The sequence below is a fragment of the Capronia epimyces genome, assembly GCF_000585565.1.
Source record: "Capronia epimyces CBS 606.96 chromosome Unknown aczIQ-supercont1.1, whole genome shotgun sequence".
NCBI lineage: Eukaryota > Fungi > Ascomycota > Eurotiomycetes > Chaetothyriales > Herpotrichiellaceae > Capronia > Capronia epimyces.
The window spans coordinates 4583052-4599346 of NW_006912904.1; the positions used below are offsets into that span (position 1 = coordinate 4583052).

Below are 16295 nucleotides of genomic sequence, written 5' to 3' on the forward strand. Positions count from 1 at the left end.
CCCTCGACCTGGATGAATTGTCAATACCAGCTTGATCGCCGCGCATTGTTTGGGAAGGCATGCTCATGACCTCCAACAACTGCGGGCTCGCGTCTTCCACCAAATCTCAATCTCGACGGTCAGATCGGTTTTGATTTCATCTTCACCTCCGACTTCGCCTAAGCACCACCTATTGCTTACGTCCATGCTGCCATGGCACCTTCAGTAATCCACGTCGCGGGCCAGCTCCGACAACTTGTCTACTACCATCTCGACAATAACCTCTTGAAGAATGCCTTGTTCCTCGCCTCTCGCCTCGTTGCCTACGAACCACGGTCCGCCGAAGCAGCATACCTTCTTGCATACTGCCAATACCAATCGGGATTCGTCAAAGCGGCCTGGGATACCAGTAGACCTGCTGGTGTACGAGGATCCCATCTCGGGTGCAGCTACATTTTTGCCCAGGCCTCGCTCGAACTAGGACGATATGTCGATGGTCTCACAGCGCTGGAGAAGAGCAAGCACTTATGGCAGAACCGTAATACTTGGGCTCAACATAATGAGACCCGGCGACAACATCTCCCCGATGCCGCTGCAGTGTCGTGTCTAAAGGGCAAGCTGTGGAAAGCACATAAGAACATTGACCAGGCAGTGGAGTGCTGGGCAGCGGCGTTGAAACTGAACCCTTTCATGTGGGATGCTTTCACGGGGCTTTGCGACGCTGGGGCCAAAGTCAGCGTCCCCAATGTCTACAAGATGTCGGCGGAGATGATAGCCATGACACATTTGTCTCAGCAACAGACAGCAAAGATCGAGATCCCATCCACAGTGGCCGCCGACAAAGCTACAACCTCTGCAACTGGACAACAGTCGCACACTTCCAACCATGCCAGTGTAGCGCCGGCGGATCCGTTTGTATCAACACACAAACCTCATGGGCATTCGCAAATAGGCAACTCTGTTCTCTGGGAGAAACTGAATGGCAGTAAGATGAGTATCAACACTATGGATACAGTCCTCGACGAAGAGGGCCTGAATGCCCCCTCGACTGAGGCAGAAGTGGAGACAGGCATATTGCAAGGCGGTGTTGTCAATCAACATCATGAGCCCCCTCCCGCGCCAATGAGGAAGGCGAAGGGCGCAGCAGAAGTCGCGGCAGATCCTCCTCCTAGGTGGAAGACCGGATCTACACGGCTGAAAGCGAAAGCTAAAGTCGCCTCTGACGATACTGCAGTTCTGCAAGACCCTCCTGCATCGACCGCTCCTTTTAAAAGAACTGTCTCCGGGCAACCTGCACCGACATCTCATGCAACATCAGGTACCGCTGAAGGTACGAGAAGAAGTAACCGACTTCTCAACACAACTAGACCACCGAGTGCGAGCAGCACAGCTGGAAGCAAGATATCCTCACTGGCAAATACTCTAGGCCTTCGTGAAGGAAGGGACATCAAGAAAGCAAGAGCGCCGGCTGTAAGGGCGAGAACTGCCACCGCTTCGACCGTGGGCAGAGTCGTTAGTGGAAATCGAACTCGAACCGGGTCGGCAGACGCGATGGACGTTGATGCCAAAGAGTCCAGAGCCGCCGCGAATGCACCGCCGGTACCGTCTCTGCCAAATTCCAAGGTCCGAGCCGAGTCCGCAGTCAATCGAGAGCTTGAAGGTATTCAGACTCTGTTGGATCTGTTCGGAAGAATCGCCTCAGCCCAACTATGTTTATCCAATTATGACTGCCAGACGGCAATCCAGATCTTCAACTCTCTTCCATCAGCGCAACGTGAGACACCATACATTCTCTCTCAGATCGGGAAGGCATATCACGAGCAAGCTCAATATGCTGAAGCCGAGAAATTTTTCATTCGAGTTCGACAGTTGGCACCCACTCGCTTAGAGGACATGGAAGTCTACTCCACGGTGCTCTGGCATCTCAAATCAGAGATTGAGCTTGCTTATCTGGCTCACGAACTGGTTTCGGTCGACAGACTGTCACCTCAAGCATGGTGTGCAATAGGCAATTCATTCTCGCTGCAGCGTGAACACGAGCAAGCCTTGAAATGCTTCAAACGCTCCACACAACTCGACTCTCAGTTTGCCTATGGATACACCTTGCAAGGCCACGAATACATTGCCAATGAAGAGTTCGAGAAAGCCCTGGAAGCGTATCGGGCGGCGATAGCTGCTGATGGCCGGCACTATAATGCCTGGTATGGCCTCGGCAAGGTCTACGAGAAAATGGGCAAATGGGCCATTGCCGAACAGCATTATCGAACCGCAGCCAAGATCAACCCTACAAATGCGGTACTGATCTGCTGCATCGGCTTGGTTCTTGAACGGCTCAAGCATCCCGAAAAGGCTTTGCAGATGTACACGCGCGCATGCACCTTGGCACCTAGCAGCGCGTTGAGTCGGTTCAAGAAGGCTCGATGCTTGATGAGCCTTGGTCGACCAAGGGAAGCGTTGGCCGAACTTCTCATCTTGAGAGACGTCGTTCCGGATGAAGCGAACGTCTGGTTCTTGATGGGGCGGCTTTACAAGACATTGAGAGAGAAAGGGAATGCTGTGAGGGCCTTCACCATGGCTTTGAACTTGGATCCTAAGGTAGGTCTCCACAAATTCTGGTCTGGTTCGGTGCTGACGTTTCAAATTTAGGCTGCACAATTTATTAAGGACGCAATGGAAAGTCTTGACGACGAGGATGAAGATCCGTACGACGAGGACGAAGATATGGACTGACGAAAAGCGAAATAGTCCAGGTTGTTTCAGCCGTGGGTGTTGGACGTCCATCTACTTGCGCCATTTCGACGAGTGCCTTATTCCCGTATTGATGTCCATGTCCACGGCCACGTCTACGGTCGCACCCGTCCAAATGAGACTTCCAATCACCTTGCTCACTGGTGGATCGATACAGTCGTGTTCCCAGCACGGTCACTGTAGACATATATGCCCAAAAACGGTGTTGTCAAGACTTTGCACATGGCCCATGACGGAAGGACAGGGCGCGACGTGTCACCCAGCAAAAATGAACGATCAGCTTTGGGTCTCTTCTCAGCTTGCGGTGACCTGCCACGAGTGGAAGCAGAATTTGTTGTGTTTTTTATATGCATATCTGCGTGGCATGGCAGCGGATGGGCACGACATCGGTTGGCGCGGCAAACGGCGTTGTATAGCAAACGAAATCTGCTATTGCGATGTTGGCCGTTCGCGGGTTGCTTTTGGGTTGGTTGGACTGGTCAGGGGATCTTTGCATGCATTGTTTGCGGATGCCGTTCTTCACATTGATCCTCTCTCTGGTCAATGGGTTATGGGCGGATGGGATCAGACAGACCTGAAGCATGGCATTGGAGCTCCCCTGATTCTATCTATGCATTTGTTTATTGGGCTGGTCAAGGCCCTGCCTGGGGACAGTTGTCCTTTCTGCCTACTGCCTGCTGCGTGCATCCTAGGTCCAAGAGACAGACAGACTCTGGAATGGGCTCGAAGGAAAATACTGTAATAGTTCAAATACCAGAGAGAGGGTCCCTTGTGTTTTATTTGCGACGGGCACCACCCGAACTGCCCACGTGCTAGCTATCGCGAATCGCGGAACATGGAAGCAAGATTGAATAAGCGACAGAGAAGGCGAACGCAAAAGCGAAAAGCGATAGAGGTATCATATAGGCTCTGGCCCTAGAGCGTCAAAAATCAAACAAGGCAAGACAGGTTAGGGGAGGCCGATGAGAGACATCGAGGCGGCACGCAGCCATCAGAGTGTGAGGAAAGGACAGCAGAAAAGAAACGGCCCAAGACGACCCAAGACAACAACCTCCGATATTAACTGGCCCCGTGTATGTGCCAACTGGCCATTCTTGCTCGAAGCCTTCTCTCTCAATCATTGGCAGTCAATGTCCTCCTCCACATCTCTTGTTCCTTTTCAAGCTGCTTCTCCTCCTTCCTCCGCTGCCCAAAACACATTCGTCATTGATTTCGTGTCCATCATCCTCGGCCGCTGGTGGCCGCTGACTTCCAGGCAAAATTCCGTCACAATTCGTCCTTGACGTACTTGGTAGCATTGCTGACGGAGCTGCTGACCGCACTTGCTATCACCTCCACAGAACTGCCGATCGCCTCTGCAGCTTGGGAGCCACTCTCGCCTACGCCACTTGCCATGGCGGCAATGGCGCTGCGGGCGCTTTCCACAGCTTCGGCGACCCTTGATTGGGCACTTTCAAGAGCACCCTGTTCGGGGCCGTAGATAGCCTCAGACACCCTTGCTCTCACACTCTCCGCTATACTCGCCGCCTCACCAGGAAGATCGCCAACCGCAGAAGCAGCAGCCGACACATTGTCCGCAACTGCTGACGAGACTGACGAGTAAGAGTCGTCAACAACACTTGTAACATACTCGACTGTTCCGGTCGGTGTGCCATAGATCGCAATGGAAAGAGCATCCTGTGCACTCTTTGCCACGTCAGCCACAGATGATTGCACCGCTTCTCCGTATCCGGCCGGCGTTCCGTAGATGGCTTCACTGATGCCGGCGCTGACTGACGAGTACGAATCGGCAACAGCAGATGTCGCCTGTTCGACTGTCCCCTTCGTGGTACCATAGACCTGCACGCTTGCCGCGTCGACGAGTGAGTTGAGCTGGCTGTTTACAGAGTCAAGGACCGATGAAACTTGAGGGGGCGGGGTAAAGTAGTCAGATGCAACGGAAGAGACAGACGACGCCACGGACGAGGCGGAGTCGTAGGCATCACTGGCGAGGCTTGCCGCCGAAGCGTAGCCATCGTAATATGAAGAGCTGAGCCTGCTCATAACCGACTCGGTGAAGTCGGGCTCTTTGCCAACAACGAGTTCAGATACGAATGATTGGACAATAACATATTTGTCGTTTGCATAGTCAGTGATTTGGGCAGAGTATTCACCTGCCTGGGTGGCCAACTGGTCGTAGAACGGCTGAGGTGAACCATAGATTTGCTCGCTGGCTTTGGACACCAGAGCTTCCCAATTTTGGGAGGCCACACTTGACAAGGACTCGATGGAACCAGTTGGCGTGCCATAAATAGCGGTACTTGCAGCATTACTGGCAGCAGAGAGCGAAGAAGAAGCGGCCTGGACGGCGCCGTAGTACTGAGACGAGATCTCGTTGAGGACGCTCTGTGCTGGTGATTCTTCATGCTTGCCTAACGCCGAAGATGCTGATTCGAGCATGACTGACATGTGAGCGGCTGCGGCAGAGGTAGCCGAATCATAGTGCGAGGAGGCTTCATCAAGCGCGCTCTTGTAGAAGGGGACTGGAGTGCCGTAGACTGCGCTGCTCGCAGCAAATGAGGCAGATGACAGCGAGGACGAGGCAGCTTCGAGAGCATTGGAATATGCTGCAACTGCTTCATCCAGCAAACCCTGCGCTGGAGTAGCTGCCAAACTAAATGATGATCTATAGGCCTCGAGACTAGCAGCCGCTGCAGAGGTAGCGGCCGAGTACCGAGAAGCAGCAGCGTCAATAAGGCTTTGATGAGCTGGAACGGGGGTTCCATATATCGCAACTGATGCTCCACTGGAAATGCTGCTCAACACAGGAGTGGGCGTGCCGTAGATGGCGCTAGATGCAACCTTGATAAAGTCATCGTACTGCTCATGGGCCAAGCCGACAGCAGCATAATAATTCTTTCGTGCTTCCTGAAGATACCGCTGATGAGCAGGAGCTGGGGTCGCACCGATGGCGATCTTAGCCTTGGAATACTGTGACGATGCAGCAGCCAACGAATCCTGCAGCACCGAGGATGCTAACGAGGACACAGAGACAAGGGGGTTCGTGGTCGGCACTGCGCTCGAGGCTCCCTTACTCAACGAAGAATATTGGTCGGAAGCGGCGCTGCGAGCAGATTCCAGTCTGTTGCTAGCTGCTTCCACGGCGCCGGAGTACGCTGACTCGATGGAGGAAAACATCTGCTCGTGGACTGGCTTTGGCGTCCCTGATATCTGTTGCGAGGCAACTGACTTCGCCGCAATGTAATGGTCTTTTGCTCGGCTGATGGCGTCGCTATACAGTGAGCTGGCTTGCAGAAGTAGCGATTCGGTGACTGGAGTTGGCGTGCCAAAAATGGCGGAACTTGCAGCCGCCACTGCCTGACCATACTTATCAGAGGCAACACTGGCAATGCTCTCTGCGGTTCCTTGGGAAGGGCCATACAACACACTTGATGCAGCAGAGAGAGCACTGGCGTACTGTTCGCTTGCCACCGAACTCATACTCTCCACTGTGCCCTGAGTTGTCCCAAACATTGCTTCAGACACGGCTCGGGTAACTTCTGCATATCGGTCCCCAGCATTGTTGACGATATCCTGAACCTTCTCGGAGAAGGTGGAATCCTCGTTGTCATCAAATACATCATCCAAAATAGGAACGGATCCTTTGACTTTCTGTGCCATGGCCCCAGAAAAGACCTTCGATGACAACTGACTTGCGCCTGAGCCTGCAGCGGACGAAGCAGAACTGGCTGCTGCTTCTGCTCCGGAGCCGACCGAGGAAGCCACGGGGACCGATGGGGAAGCAATATTTTCAACGAACGAGGAGACAGAAGCGCCGACAAGCCCAGTCACGGAGCTGGCCGAATCCAGGACTTGCTCGGCTACCCTCGAACCGGATGCTGCTGCCTCAGGGAGGATGGTCTCAGCAGAACCGGTACCAGTTCCAACCACCGAAGACGCAGACTCAGACACCTGGGATGCCACTGACTTCACGGAATTTGGTGATAAGATTCCTGCAGCCGAGGACGCCTGCGAAAAGGCCTCGTCTCCCACTTGACTAGCTCTTGAAGATGCTGATTCGACACTGCCAGTACTGCTGCCTCTGAACACGGAGGAGGCAGAGGAGATTGCACCTTCAGCAGCATCACCTGCCTGAGACAAGACAGACGGCACAGAACCGACGCCATGGGCGGATGCGCCCTGAAGCTCAGCTGCTAGACTTGAGGCGGCATTCGCAGCTTCTGCGGGAAGGCTTCTTGTCTCGAAGTCGTCCGTTGCATCGCGAGCTTTTAGCTTCCACTGCGCAACACTTTTAAGTCTGACCAACTCTTTCGCAGCATCCTCGGTGACAGCCATACTTTCTTCCATGATTTGTCGAGCGGTAGCGATGGCTTGCTGCGTATGTGGATGTTCCAGGGCAACGTTGCGAACCTCATCTTTCCATGCGTCGAGTTGTTTTCGAACCTCATGGAACTTCTCCCAGTGCTTGTATGTAACTCCTTCCATCCATGCCCAACGCATGCCCACCTCCTGGAGCCCAAGGTCCTTGATGCCGTCTAGGACTTCCAAAGTCGAGGCAGATGCAGCCGCCAGGCGCTGTATCAGACCCCTTTCGAAAGTCTGCGACCAGTCCCGCACATTTTTTGAATGCTCCTTGATGTTGACGCCCGATGCTCTGATTGTGGCTAGAATATCCTCCGCCGCCTTTTTCACCTCTTCAGCACTTGCATCTTCGGGGATGGACGCTATAGTAGACTTGGTTTTCGTCTTGACGTTACTCAACTCGTTCTCCACGGTCTTTTCCAATGCATTCTGCAATCTTCGACCGAGTCCGTCAATATCGCTCTTGACAAGGCTGCCGACTATTGAAGCAACCCTGTCACGAAGATCGTCACTTCCTTTGTCGGCTGCTACAGCAAATTTCTTTTGCCAGTCTCTGAGGTCTTCAGTAATCTTTTCTTCTGTTGCGATCTCAGGCGGCGGTCTGACAGGCTGTTGAATGGGTGTTTGAGCTTCTTCGACTGCCGTCGTTGAAGAAACCGGCTCATCATCGGATTCAAACAGTGCGTATATGTCGTCTATGGCCGCCGTTGCACTTGGAGTTGTGGATGTTGTGGGAGCATGGGCCGATCGTGAATGATCAACTTCGTCCATTGCAGCCTTCAGTTTTCGGCTCTCCTGGTATTTGGCAATCCTCTCATTAATCATGACAAGCTGAGGTCGGACATTGTCAATGTACAGGCCCTTGAGAAAAGGCCACAATGTTCCATCCACGAAGATGACCAGCTCAGACCAAGCATGTCGTGACAACGGATATGCGGTGTTGGACACAAATTCCTGGGTAGAGTTGTAGACATTCTGCAGGTGAGGCCGCGCATATTTTACGCCAGGAAGTATCTGCTCTTGATAAATCTTGTGAACCGAATCTCGAGTTGTGATGTAATAGGGACCGATCAAGGTAGTGACCTTGTCCACATGGGGAGCCACATTCGTATCGTATAGTTTGGCAGCATTCTCTCGAGTCACGTTGATTTGTGGCACGACTGACTTCTCCCACTGAGCTTGAGAGTAGACTTTTGCCGCATCAATTTGTGGAGCAGCATACTTATCATAATTCCGCCTGGCAAGGACAGACGCAGGTCCAACTACCCGTCTATTAACTAGCTCTGCATACGGCTGGGCTCTGATGACATAGGGAGCTGCATATTGATCATAGTACGGCTGTAGCTGAGGTTGGACGTATGTCTTTGCGGTCAAGTAGGATCGGCAGATTTGGGGAGTGGTGTCGGTGAGATCTTTGGGTGTAGAAGGACATCGGAATATGATGGTCACAAGGGCATACCATATGGTCAGCCTATGGTTGGGTTAGAGGTGCAATGGCAATAGATGAATCGGGGGACATACCTGGCGAGATTGTTGAAAGTCCAGAAGGTCCAGCCCTGGCGACGAGCCGGGCTGCGTCGTGCAATATGGCCGGTGACATGGCCATTGGGTCTATCCTTGACGCTCTCTATGGGTTTCCCATTCTCGACCACCGCCATCGCAGCGGTGTCCGTATGGTAAGGTGGTAAAAGACCTCTCCACCTCCAGGAAGAGAATCCGATGCGGAACAACTTCAAGCACGGAGTATCGGGTCTTTCTTGGTGATAGATGTGAGTTGGTGCCGCTCTGGTTGAGTTGAAAGTAGTAAAGGGAAGGTTACCGTGACGATGACGATGGAAGAGCACACGAGGAGGATTGAGAAGTCCTTTACCAGGAACAGGTCCTGTGGATTGGTAAGGAAGAACAGAGTCGATCGGAAATACGAGCAGGGAAAGTTTTGTGGAGGTGTCGCAGGTGCAGGTGCAGGTGCAGGTGCCGATTCAAACACGGGGCAAGACACCGGGCGAACTAGCAGCCAAAAGGGAGCTGCAGCCACTGCGTCACTGGTTGGCAAAGATCAAGCCACAGGCAGTGCGGTGATACTGATAAGCAGGATTGTTGCCTACCCAGTCGCAAGAGCTGCGAGATGCAAGCTGGAACAGGCGACAAAGGATGCCAGGTATGATGTAACAAAGCACATGTCCCATGTGCCAGCAGTGCTTCAACGCCAACCACCTGCTTGTGTTGACGCTCACGATGGAGCAAGATATGCTCCGCATTTGGCTGCCTGGTGCCCCCCATTATGCATAGAACACAAGACAACGGGTGACGGGTGTGGTGTGTACTCCGGATAATGCTTGCAGTCATGTGACCGCTCCCAGCACGTGAGTGGCCTCCGTCCCGCACTGAAGCCAACGGCCAACACTGCAGTACCAGCCTGCGGCGAACTCTCTATACTCCTTACAGCACAACTCTAGACTCCAGGTATTCGTACAAGAAAGCGCGTTGGTACTAAGCCCTACCTTCTACCTTCATCCACAGTCCATCAACCTGATCATTCATTATACCCGCAACTGCAACCGCACCTCTCCCCATTGTCCCTCAAGACCTCTTCACGCAGGCTGCCGCTCGCACCCTCACACCCTCATCTCCACGCAGATGGCCTAGACTTACGCTGTCTCCGAGATGCAAACGCCTCAGCATCCTCTCCGTGCCCAGTCCCTTAGCATCAGGCAAAATGCCGCTGGACGTTTACGAGAAACACCCTGTTGCTCTGGCCCGGGAAAGGGCCCGGGCAGAGGCTATGGCGGCCGCACACGATGAGGCCCAGGACTACTGCCGTATCTGCCGTGGCGAGGCTTCCCCGAACCAGCCCTTATATTATCCCTGCAAATGCAGCGGGAGCATAAAGTTCGTCCATCAAGAGTGTCTTATGGAGTGGCTGTCCCATTCTCAAAAGAAATACTGCGAGCTTTGCAAGACCCCGTTTCGCTTCACCAAGATCTACGATCGTTCCATGCCCGCCACCTTGCCCTTTCCTCTTTTCCTCCGCCAAGTTGCGCTCCATGCAATAGGAGGTACATCTCGCTGGGCTCGGTACTTGGCGGTGGGAATCGTATGGCTATGTTGTCTGCCTTGGTGCATAAGACAAGTTTGGCGAGGCCTGTTTTGGCTGGCCGACGGGGGTTGGTTAGACGAGAAGATCCCTACAGAGCTCACTTCAAATGTGACCTCAAGCTGGACTGCTGTACAGACTCCAGAAGCTGCGGCTGTCAACTTTACTCTTCCCGAGTACCTTGAACGGATAAAGCTGGTGTTTCCTCCTATGCAGGTATCTTTGGCCGACATTGCCAGACTGCTTTTCAGCCAGGGGATGATCGGCAGGTTTCTTCAGCTCATCTTTTCTCTTTTCGTGCCTTATCCAAGACATCATGCTGGCTCTGTCAATGTATCCAGCACGTCATTACCATCTTCGGTACTGGAAAGGCCCCCGTCAATTCTATCTGACGTTCAACTCCTGGCAAATTGGTCGACTTCGCCCGCCATCAACAATGCCACTATTGATGTTGTGGAAGGGCAATTAATCTGCGTTCTCCTCGTTACAGCTTTCATTCTTGTCTTTCTCATTCGAGAATGGGTAATCAATCAACAAAACGTCCCAAATTTGCCTGATGCCGACCTGGCCGATGTCCCTCCGCCGGTCCCTCCGGTGCAAGATGAAGCGGGACCCGTGGCGATGCTACGACCTCAAGAACACGACCGTGCTCAGGAGGTAGATGGTGAAGGCCGTCCCATGGTTTTGGAGCACGGTCAACGGCCCATCGCAATGCCAAGGTTACGGCGAGCCCTCACCGATGATAACATCTTGAATGTCGACGAACTTGAACCTCAACGGCCGCACCTACCTGCTCGATCGCACAGCGTGTCAACCAATTCTGCTTCGGCTCCTGATTATGGCGTTGAAGATGCCCCCGAAGAAAGCAGCGCGGTGGGGTATGATCTTGATTCCAGGCCTCTCCGACGACACAGCCTGAGCAATTCTATTCTTGTTCAGAGAGGATTTGAAGTCGCGCCCAGCGTGGAAGCCCTCGAAGTGACATCTCAGGAGAGACTTCCAGCCAATCTTGAAAGCGATGCGCATTTTGAGTCTCTCCCACCTACTTCTGATCCAGTGCCAGAGTTCCAGTCAAGAGCTCCGGATATTGAGGAATCCCCATCACGCTCTGCTGGCCCTTTTCGACCAAGTGTATTATTGGCGGAAGGCGAGGACATAGTGACTGATGGCACCCAAGAACTTGTGGTTCCTCAGGTGAACGGAGCAGACATCGGCCCGGACGATCAAAACTTCCCGCCACCTGACCCAAGCAATGCAGGTCGCCCTGCCCCGAATGACGGGAACCAAGGTTCTGGCCCTGTCAGCCTCCAGGTCAATCAGCGGCCGCTGGAAGAGCCGACAATCCTCGAGAGGCTATCAGAATGGCTTTGGCATACTGATGATGCCAGCAATGGCCAGCCCCGCCCTGAAACACAACCTGATGAGCGCGTTCAGGATGATGAAGGGAATGAAGAAGATGCGCTCCTAGAAGCTCCATTCGTTCCGAACCATCAACGCGAAGCCCCTCAACCTGAAGCCATCTTCCCCGGGCCACAGCAACCTCGTGAGGCGCGAGAACCAGACTTTTTCCTGGGGGTTGATCTGAACGACCCGAACGCTGTTGATGATGCCGAGGATCTTGATGGCGTTCTCGAATTGCTCGGTATGGAAGGCCCCATCTTCGGCATGATTCAAAATGTCATCTTCAGCCTGTTCCTCATTACAGTAACATTGACTGCCAGTGTCTGGTGCCCTTATATCTGGGGTAAGATCGCTCTTCTGGTAATGTCAAACCCTGTCGGTATGCTGGTCAAAGCGCCACTGTTTGTTTTGTCAAGGGCAGCAGACATTGTGTTTGACATGAGTTTCTTTGTTGCGGGACTTGTGGGGGTTTGCCTTACCCAACCGATCAAGGTCATCAAGGCTATCAGTTTGCCACTCTTCCCTGGAATCAGCGACGTTCTCAACCCTGGTCTGATTGAAGGGATTGCTCTAGATCTCAGCCAGAAGAGCGGCGCACGACTTGAAAGAACCTTATCCGGGGCCGCACTCCATTTGAAACCGGACATGCCGACCTTCTCTGTGGTGTCCCACCAAGCTCTAAACTCTTTCAGGGCGTCGTTTGGAGATGCTGTAGCTTGGATACTCTCTGTGACTGTCCAAGTTCAATCCGCGCTGGCCACGGAACCTCTGAGCTTTCCTGCCATCGTCGCGGCATGTGGGAAAATTCTCAAATCAGTCCCGGGCCAGATCTTAGGCTTGGTGTCGCTAGGCCTGGCATCCCTGAGGAACTTGCCCAAAGAATTGACCTCTGTTTCTTCTGCGAACGGAGATGAGATGGATTACTCATTGGTCGAATGGAGTACAGAGGATAGGATCCTGACTATTATCCTGGGATATGCCTTCTTTGCCGCTGCTGGCATTCTTTTCCTCGAGCTTGCTCACATCGTACTGGGCCTTCAGTACAACGAAAAGGTCGAAGGTTATTTTGCAGATTGTCTTCGACAAGCAGGAGGGGTGATGAAAGTCATCGTCATCATCGGAATCGAAATGTTGGTCTTTCCACTATATTGTGGATTGCTTCTTGACGTGGCATTGTTGCCCTTGTTTGCCAACGCCACGTTCGCCAGCCGACTTGCCTTCATTATCAGGGCCCCGTTCACTGGCATTTTCATCCACTGGTTCATCGGTACCTGCTACATGTTCCACTTCGCTTTGTTTGTGTCAATATGCCGAAAAATCATGAGGACGGGGGTTTTGTACTTTATCCGAGATCCCGACGATCCAAACTTTCATCCAGTACGCGACGTACTTGAGCGACCGATTCCGGCGCAGTTGGGGAAAATTGCTTTCTCGGCGTTGGTGTATGGCGGTCTGGTCATTGTATGCCTAGGTGGTGTTGTTTGGTCATTGGCGTGGGTGGGTGTCGTCTTCCCCATTCAATGGGCAACGGCCGAACCAAAATTGGCCTTCCCGGTGGACATCATATTTTACAACTTTATGCTTCCGTTTATCTTACGGAAAGCAGAGCCGTCCAAAAAGATCTCAGCCATGTACAAGTGGTGGTTCCGAGCCTGCGCCCGAGTGTTGCGGTTGACGGATTTCGTCTTCGGGGAACGGCGCGAGGACGAAATGTACAGCCATCCGAGAGGGCATCTCTGGGGTGTGTTGGGGGCCAGAGACGCGACCAGCCCCGTGAAAGAGGGCATTTTTGTCCGAGCACCTGCATCCGATTCTGTACGAATCCCGAGAGGACGAAAGGTTTTCTTGGAAGTCACTGAACAGAATGACCGTGTGGACGACCTTCCCGATCCGGACTATGGCATCCACGGCAGAAGAGATGAGCGCTTTACCACGGTCTACCTGCCTCCGAAATTCCAGACTCGCATTGCGTCTTTCATCGGCCTTGTATGGCTCTTTGCCGCCTCGACCGGAGTGACTTTCACACTTGGACCCCTGTTGCTTGGTCGCAAGGTGACTCAATGGCTTTCTCAATCCAACCTGCCGCCCAACGATTTGTATGCCTTTACTGTCGGCATTCACATCTTTGCGGTTCTGGGCTACGCGGCTGCTTACGCCCGGCCTTTGCAAAGCTATCTCAAAACCAAACTGTCGCAGTGGTCCGGTGCAGAAACCCTTTCGGCAATAAAATATGCTCTGGGGTTGGCGTACTTGACGCTTTACACAGTGCTGGTGCTCCCCTTTGTCTTGTCGTTGATCGCGGAGCTGTATGTCCACATCCCGCTGTTCACTTATCTGGAGATGCGTCAAGAGGGGTCCAAAGCAGCCAATGTCTCCAGTCAACCTGCTGCCACTGTCTTTATCCTCCAGTCTTGGACGATCGGACTGCTCTACCTCCGGCTGCTTCTCAGATTGGTCGTGCACCAGGTAGCCCCCGGTTCACAGGCAGCCACTGCTCTGCGCGCCATCACTCGGAATGGTCTCCTCAACCCCGACGTTCCACTAGCAAGTCGGGCGTTTGTTCTTCCCACCAGCGTGGTCTGCTTCGGTCTGCTCGGTCTGCCGCTCGCGTATGCGAAGGCGGTCATCCTTGTGCTGGGCTATCAAGACCCCGAAGCTCAAATGCGGCTCTATCGACTGGCTTACCCGGGTGTCCTGGGCCTCATTGCGGTCTGGCTGGTGATGATTGGTTTGCAACGTCAGTTGGCCAGTTGGAGAGTCAAGATTCGCGACGACGTGTACCTCATTGGCGAGCGACTGCACAACTTCCACGAGCCGACGGGGCAGAGAGTTGTCAAGGACAAGGTTCTGTAGCGACATTGGTGTTTTGGTTTCACAAGAATAGAGTTTCTAGTCAGCGTTGAAGGCAGTGCGAATACCATTCATTAATAGTGAAATTTCCTTTTATTGCGCTCTCTCTCTATCTCTCTCTATCAATTGTTGAACGGCCTGTAGCCAGCCCCCTGGGGGAAGAGCGGACAGACCCCTGAGCCCCTGAGCCCATTGAACGGCGCTTCCTCGTTGTGAACCTGGAGGGGCTGGTTGCCGTGACCTCGACAGAAGCACGTCATCACCGTCGATGAGAGTGGCTTACACTCGATACTATCTGTGCTTGGAGTATTAATATAACCTTCTACTACTACTAGGCTGGTGTCACCTGATCACGTCATGATGGCATGTTGATGTGTGGTTGTGCTCTCTGCATCTCTCCCCTCTCCTCTCTTCCACCACCTGACTAAGTGCCCAAGATCGCTGCCGTGGAAGCTGTCAGTACTTGGCCACGGCTACCATATCAGATATCAGTTCTTGCCCAAGGTAAAGGCGTAGCCATGGCGTCGTCATCCTCACAGAACAAGCCCAGCGTGGGCATTCTGTCCATTGGCGATATGGGCATGGGCGTTGGCCGGCTGCTCCGCCATCACGACTACACCGTGTACACGGTCGCGGCAGGTAGAAGGCAAGTCCTACATGGCTACATGCAGAGTGGCTGAGCCGAGAGCGCATTTGCTGAGCATCTCTCCCAGCCAGCACACACTCGACCGGATCAAGTCGTCGCGGATCACGACTCTAGCCTCGGACGAAGAACTGGTCGCCGAGGTCGACATCCTCCTCAGCATCGTGCCTCCACGGGACGCAGTGGCGACGGCGCGCCGGGCCCTCGAGGCGTGTCAGTCGGCGGCGGCCATCCAACGCCGAGCGGAAGGCAAAGGCAGTGCAGCGCCGCGGCTGACCTACGTCGACTTGAATGCCATCAGCCCCCGGACGGCGCGAACCATTGGCGCGCTCTTCAGCACTCCCAAATCGCCCTCTTCGCCGGCCCAGCTCTCGATCACGCGCTCGTTTTCGTTCCACCGAAGAGAGTCGGAGCTCGACCCGCAAGCCATCTCGATCGACTTCCTGGACGGAGGCATTATCGGGTCGCCGCCGGCTCTGCGGGAGGACAAGTCGTGGAAACGGCCGTCGATCGTCATCTCCGGCCCGAAGCACGACGAGCTTCTCGACGCATCTCTGAGGGACGTGTTGAACGTCAGGATTGTCGGCGAGGCCATTGGCCCAGCGTCGGCCTTGAAGTCCTGCTTTGCCGCCCTCTCCAAGGGCACCATCGCCCTGTCCATCCTCTCCTTCACCACCGCCCATACCTGCGGCGTGCTCCCAGCGCTCAAGGAGCACCTGGAAGAATTCAACCCGGCCTTGCTGGCCTTTGCACGCGGTGGGCTGGCTTCCATGCCGCCCAAAGCATACCGCTGGGTCGACGAGATGCGCCAGATCAACGAAACCTTCAGTGTCGAAGGCGGCTTTAGCCCAGACATCCTCGGCGACGGCCATGGCGACGGCCATCACCACCACCATGCCGACGGGCCCGATATTACCGGCCAGGTCTTTGAGGGCATTGCGGACGTGTATAAGCTCATTGCCGACGACACCGTGTTAGGAGAGGAGAAGACGGAGAAGCGCAAACGAGGAACCAATCTGGACGACGTCGTCGAGTGTGTTCGTGATGGCATTGCCCGCAAGAAGAACAAGGCCGAAGGCGAGGGCGAGCTAGATGCCACTTGGAGAGGTAATTGGTCTTGACGAGCCGAAGCTGAGGCCGTAGTGTCTTGATCTTGGGAGTGTCTTGATCTTGGGAGTGTCTTGATCTTGGGAGTGTCTTGATCTTGGGAGTGTCTTG

General features: G+C 53.9%; 4 protein-coding genes across 4 annotated transcripts; 3 read left to right on the forward strand and 1 right to left on the reverse strand.

Annotated features, from left to right (window-relative positions):
• Positions 1–192: 192 nt before the first annotated feature.
• Positions 193–2709, forward strand: A1O3_01656 (anaphase-promoting complex subunit 3; the record flags this gene model as incomplete). Its single annotated transcript, XM_007731800.1, has 2 exons — positions 193–2574; positions 2626–2709. 2 exons carry the CDS (start codon positions 193–195, stop codon positions 2707–2709), a joined length of 2466 nt encoding a protein of 821 aa, XP_007729990.1.
• A 1284-nt stretch (positions 2710–3993) lies between these two features.
• Positions 3994–8747, reverse strand: A1O3_01657 (uncharacterized protein; the record flags this gene model as incomplete). Its single annotated transcript, XM_007731801.1, has 2 exons — positions 3994–8560; positions 8611–8747. The coding sequence occupies 2 exons, from the start codon at positions 8745–8747 to the stop codon at positions 3994–3996; spliced, it is 4704 nt and encodes a 1567-aa protein (XP_007729991.1).
• A 1058-nt stretch (positions 8748–9805) lies between these two features.
• Positions 9806–14437, forward strand: A1O3_01658 (uncharacterized protein; the record flags this gene model as incomplete). Its single annotated transcript, XM_007731802.1, has 1 exon — positions 9806–14437. The coding sequence occupies one exon, from the start codon at positions 9806–9808 to the stop codon at positions 14435–14437; it is 4632 nt and encodes a 1543-aa protein (XP_007729992.1).
• A 515-nt stretch (positions 14438–14952) lies between these two features.
• A1O3_01659 (uncharacterized protein) lies at positions 14953–16198 on the forward strand (the record flags this gene model as incomplete). Its single annotated transcript, XM_007731803.1, has 2 exons — positions 14953–15056; positions 15148–16198. 2 exons carry the CDS (start codon positions 14953–14955, stop codon positions 16196–16198), a joined length of 1155 nt encoding a protein of 384 aa, XP_007729993.1.
• Positions 16199–16295: the final 97 nt, after the last annotated feature.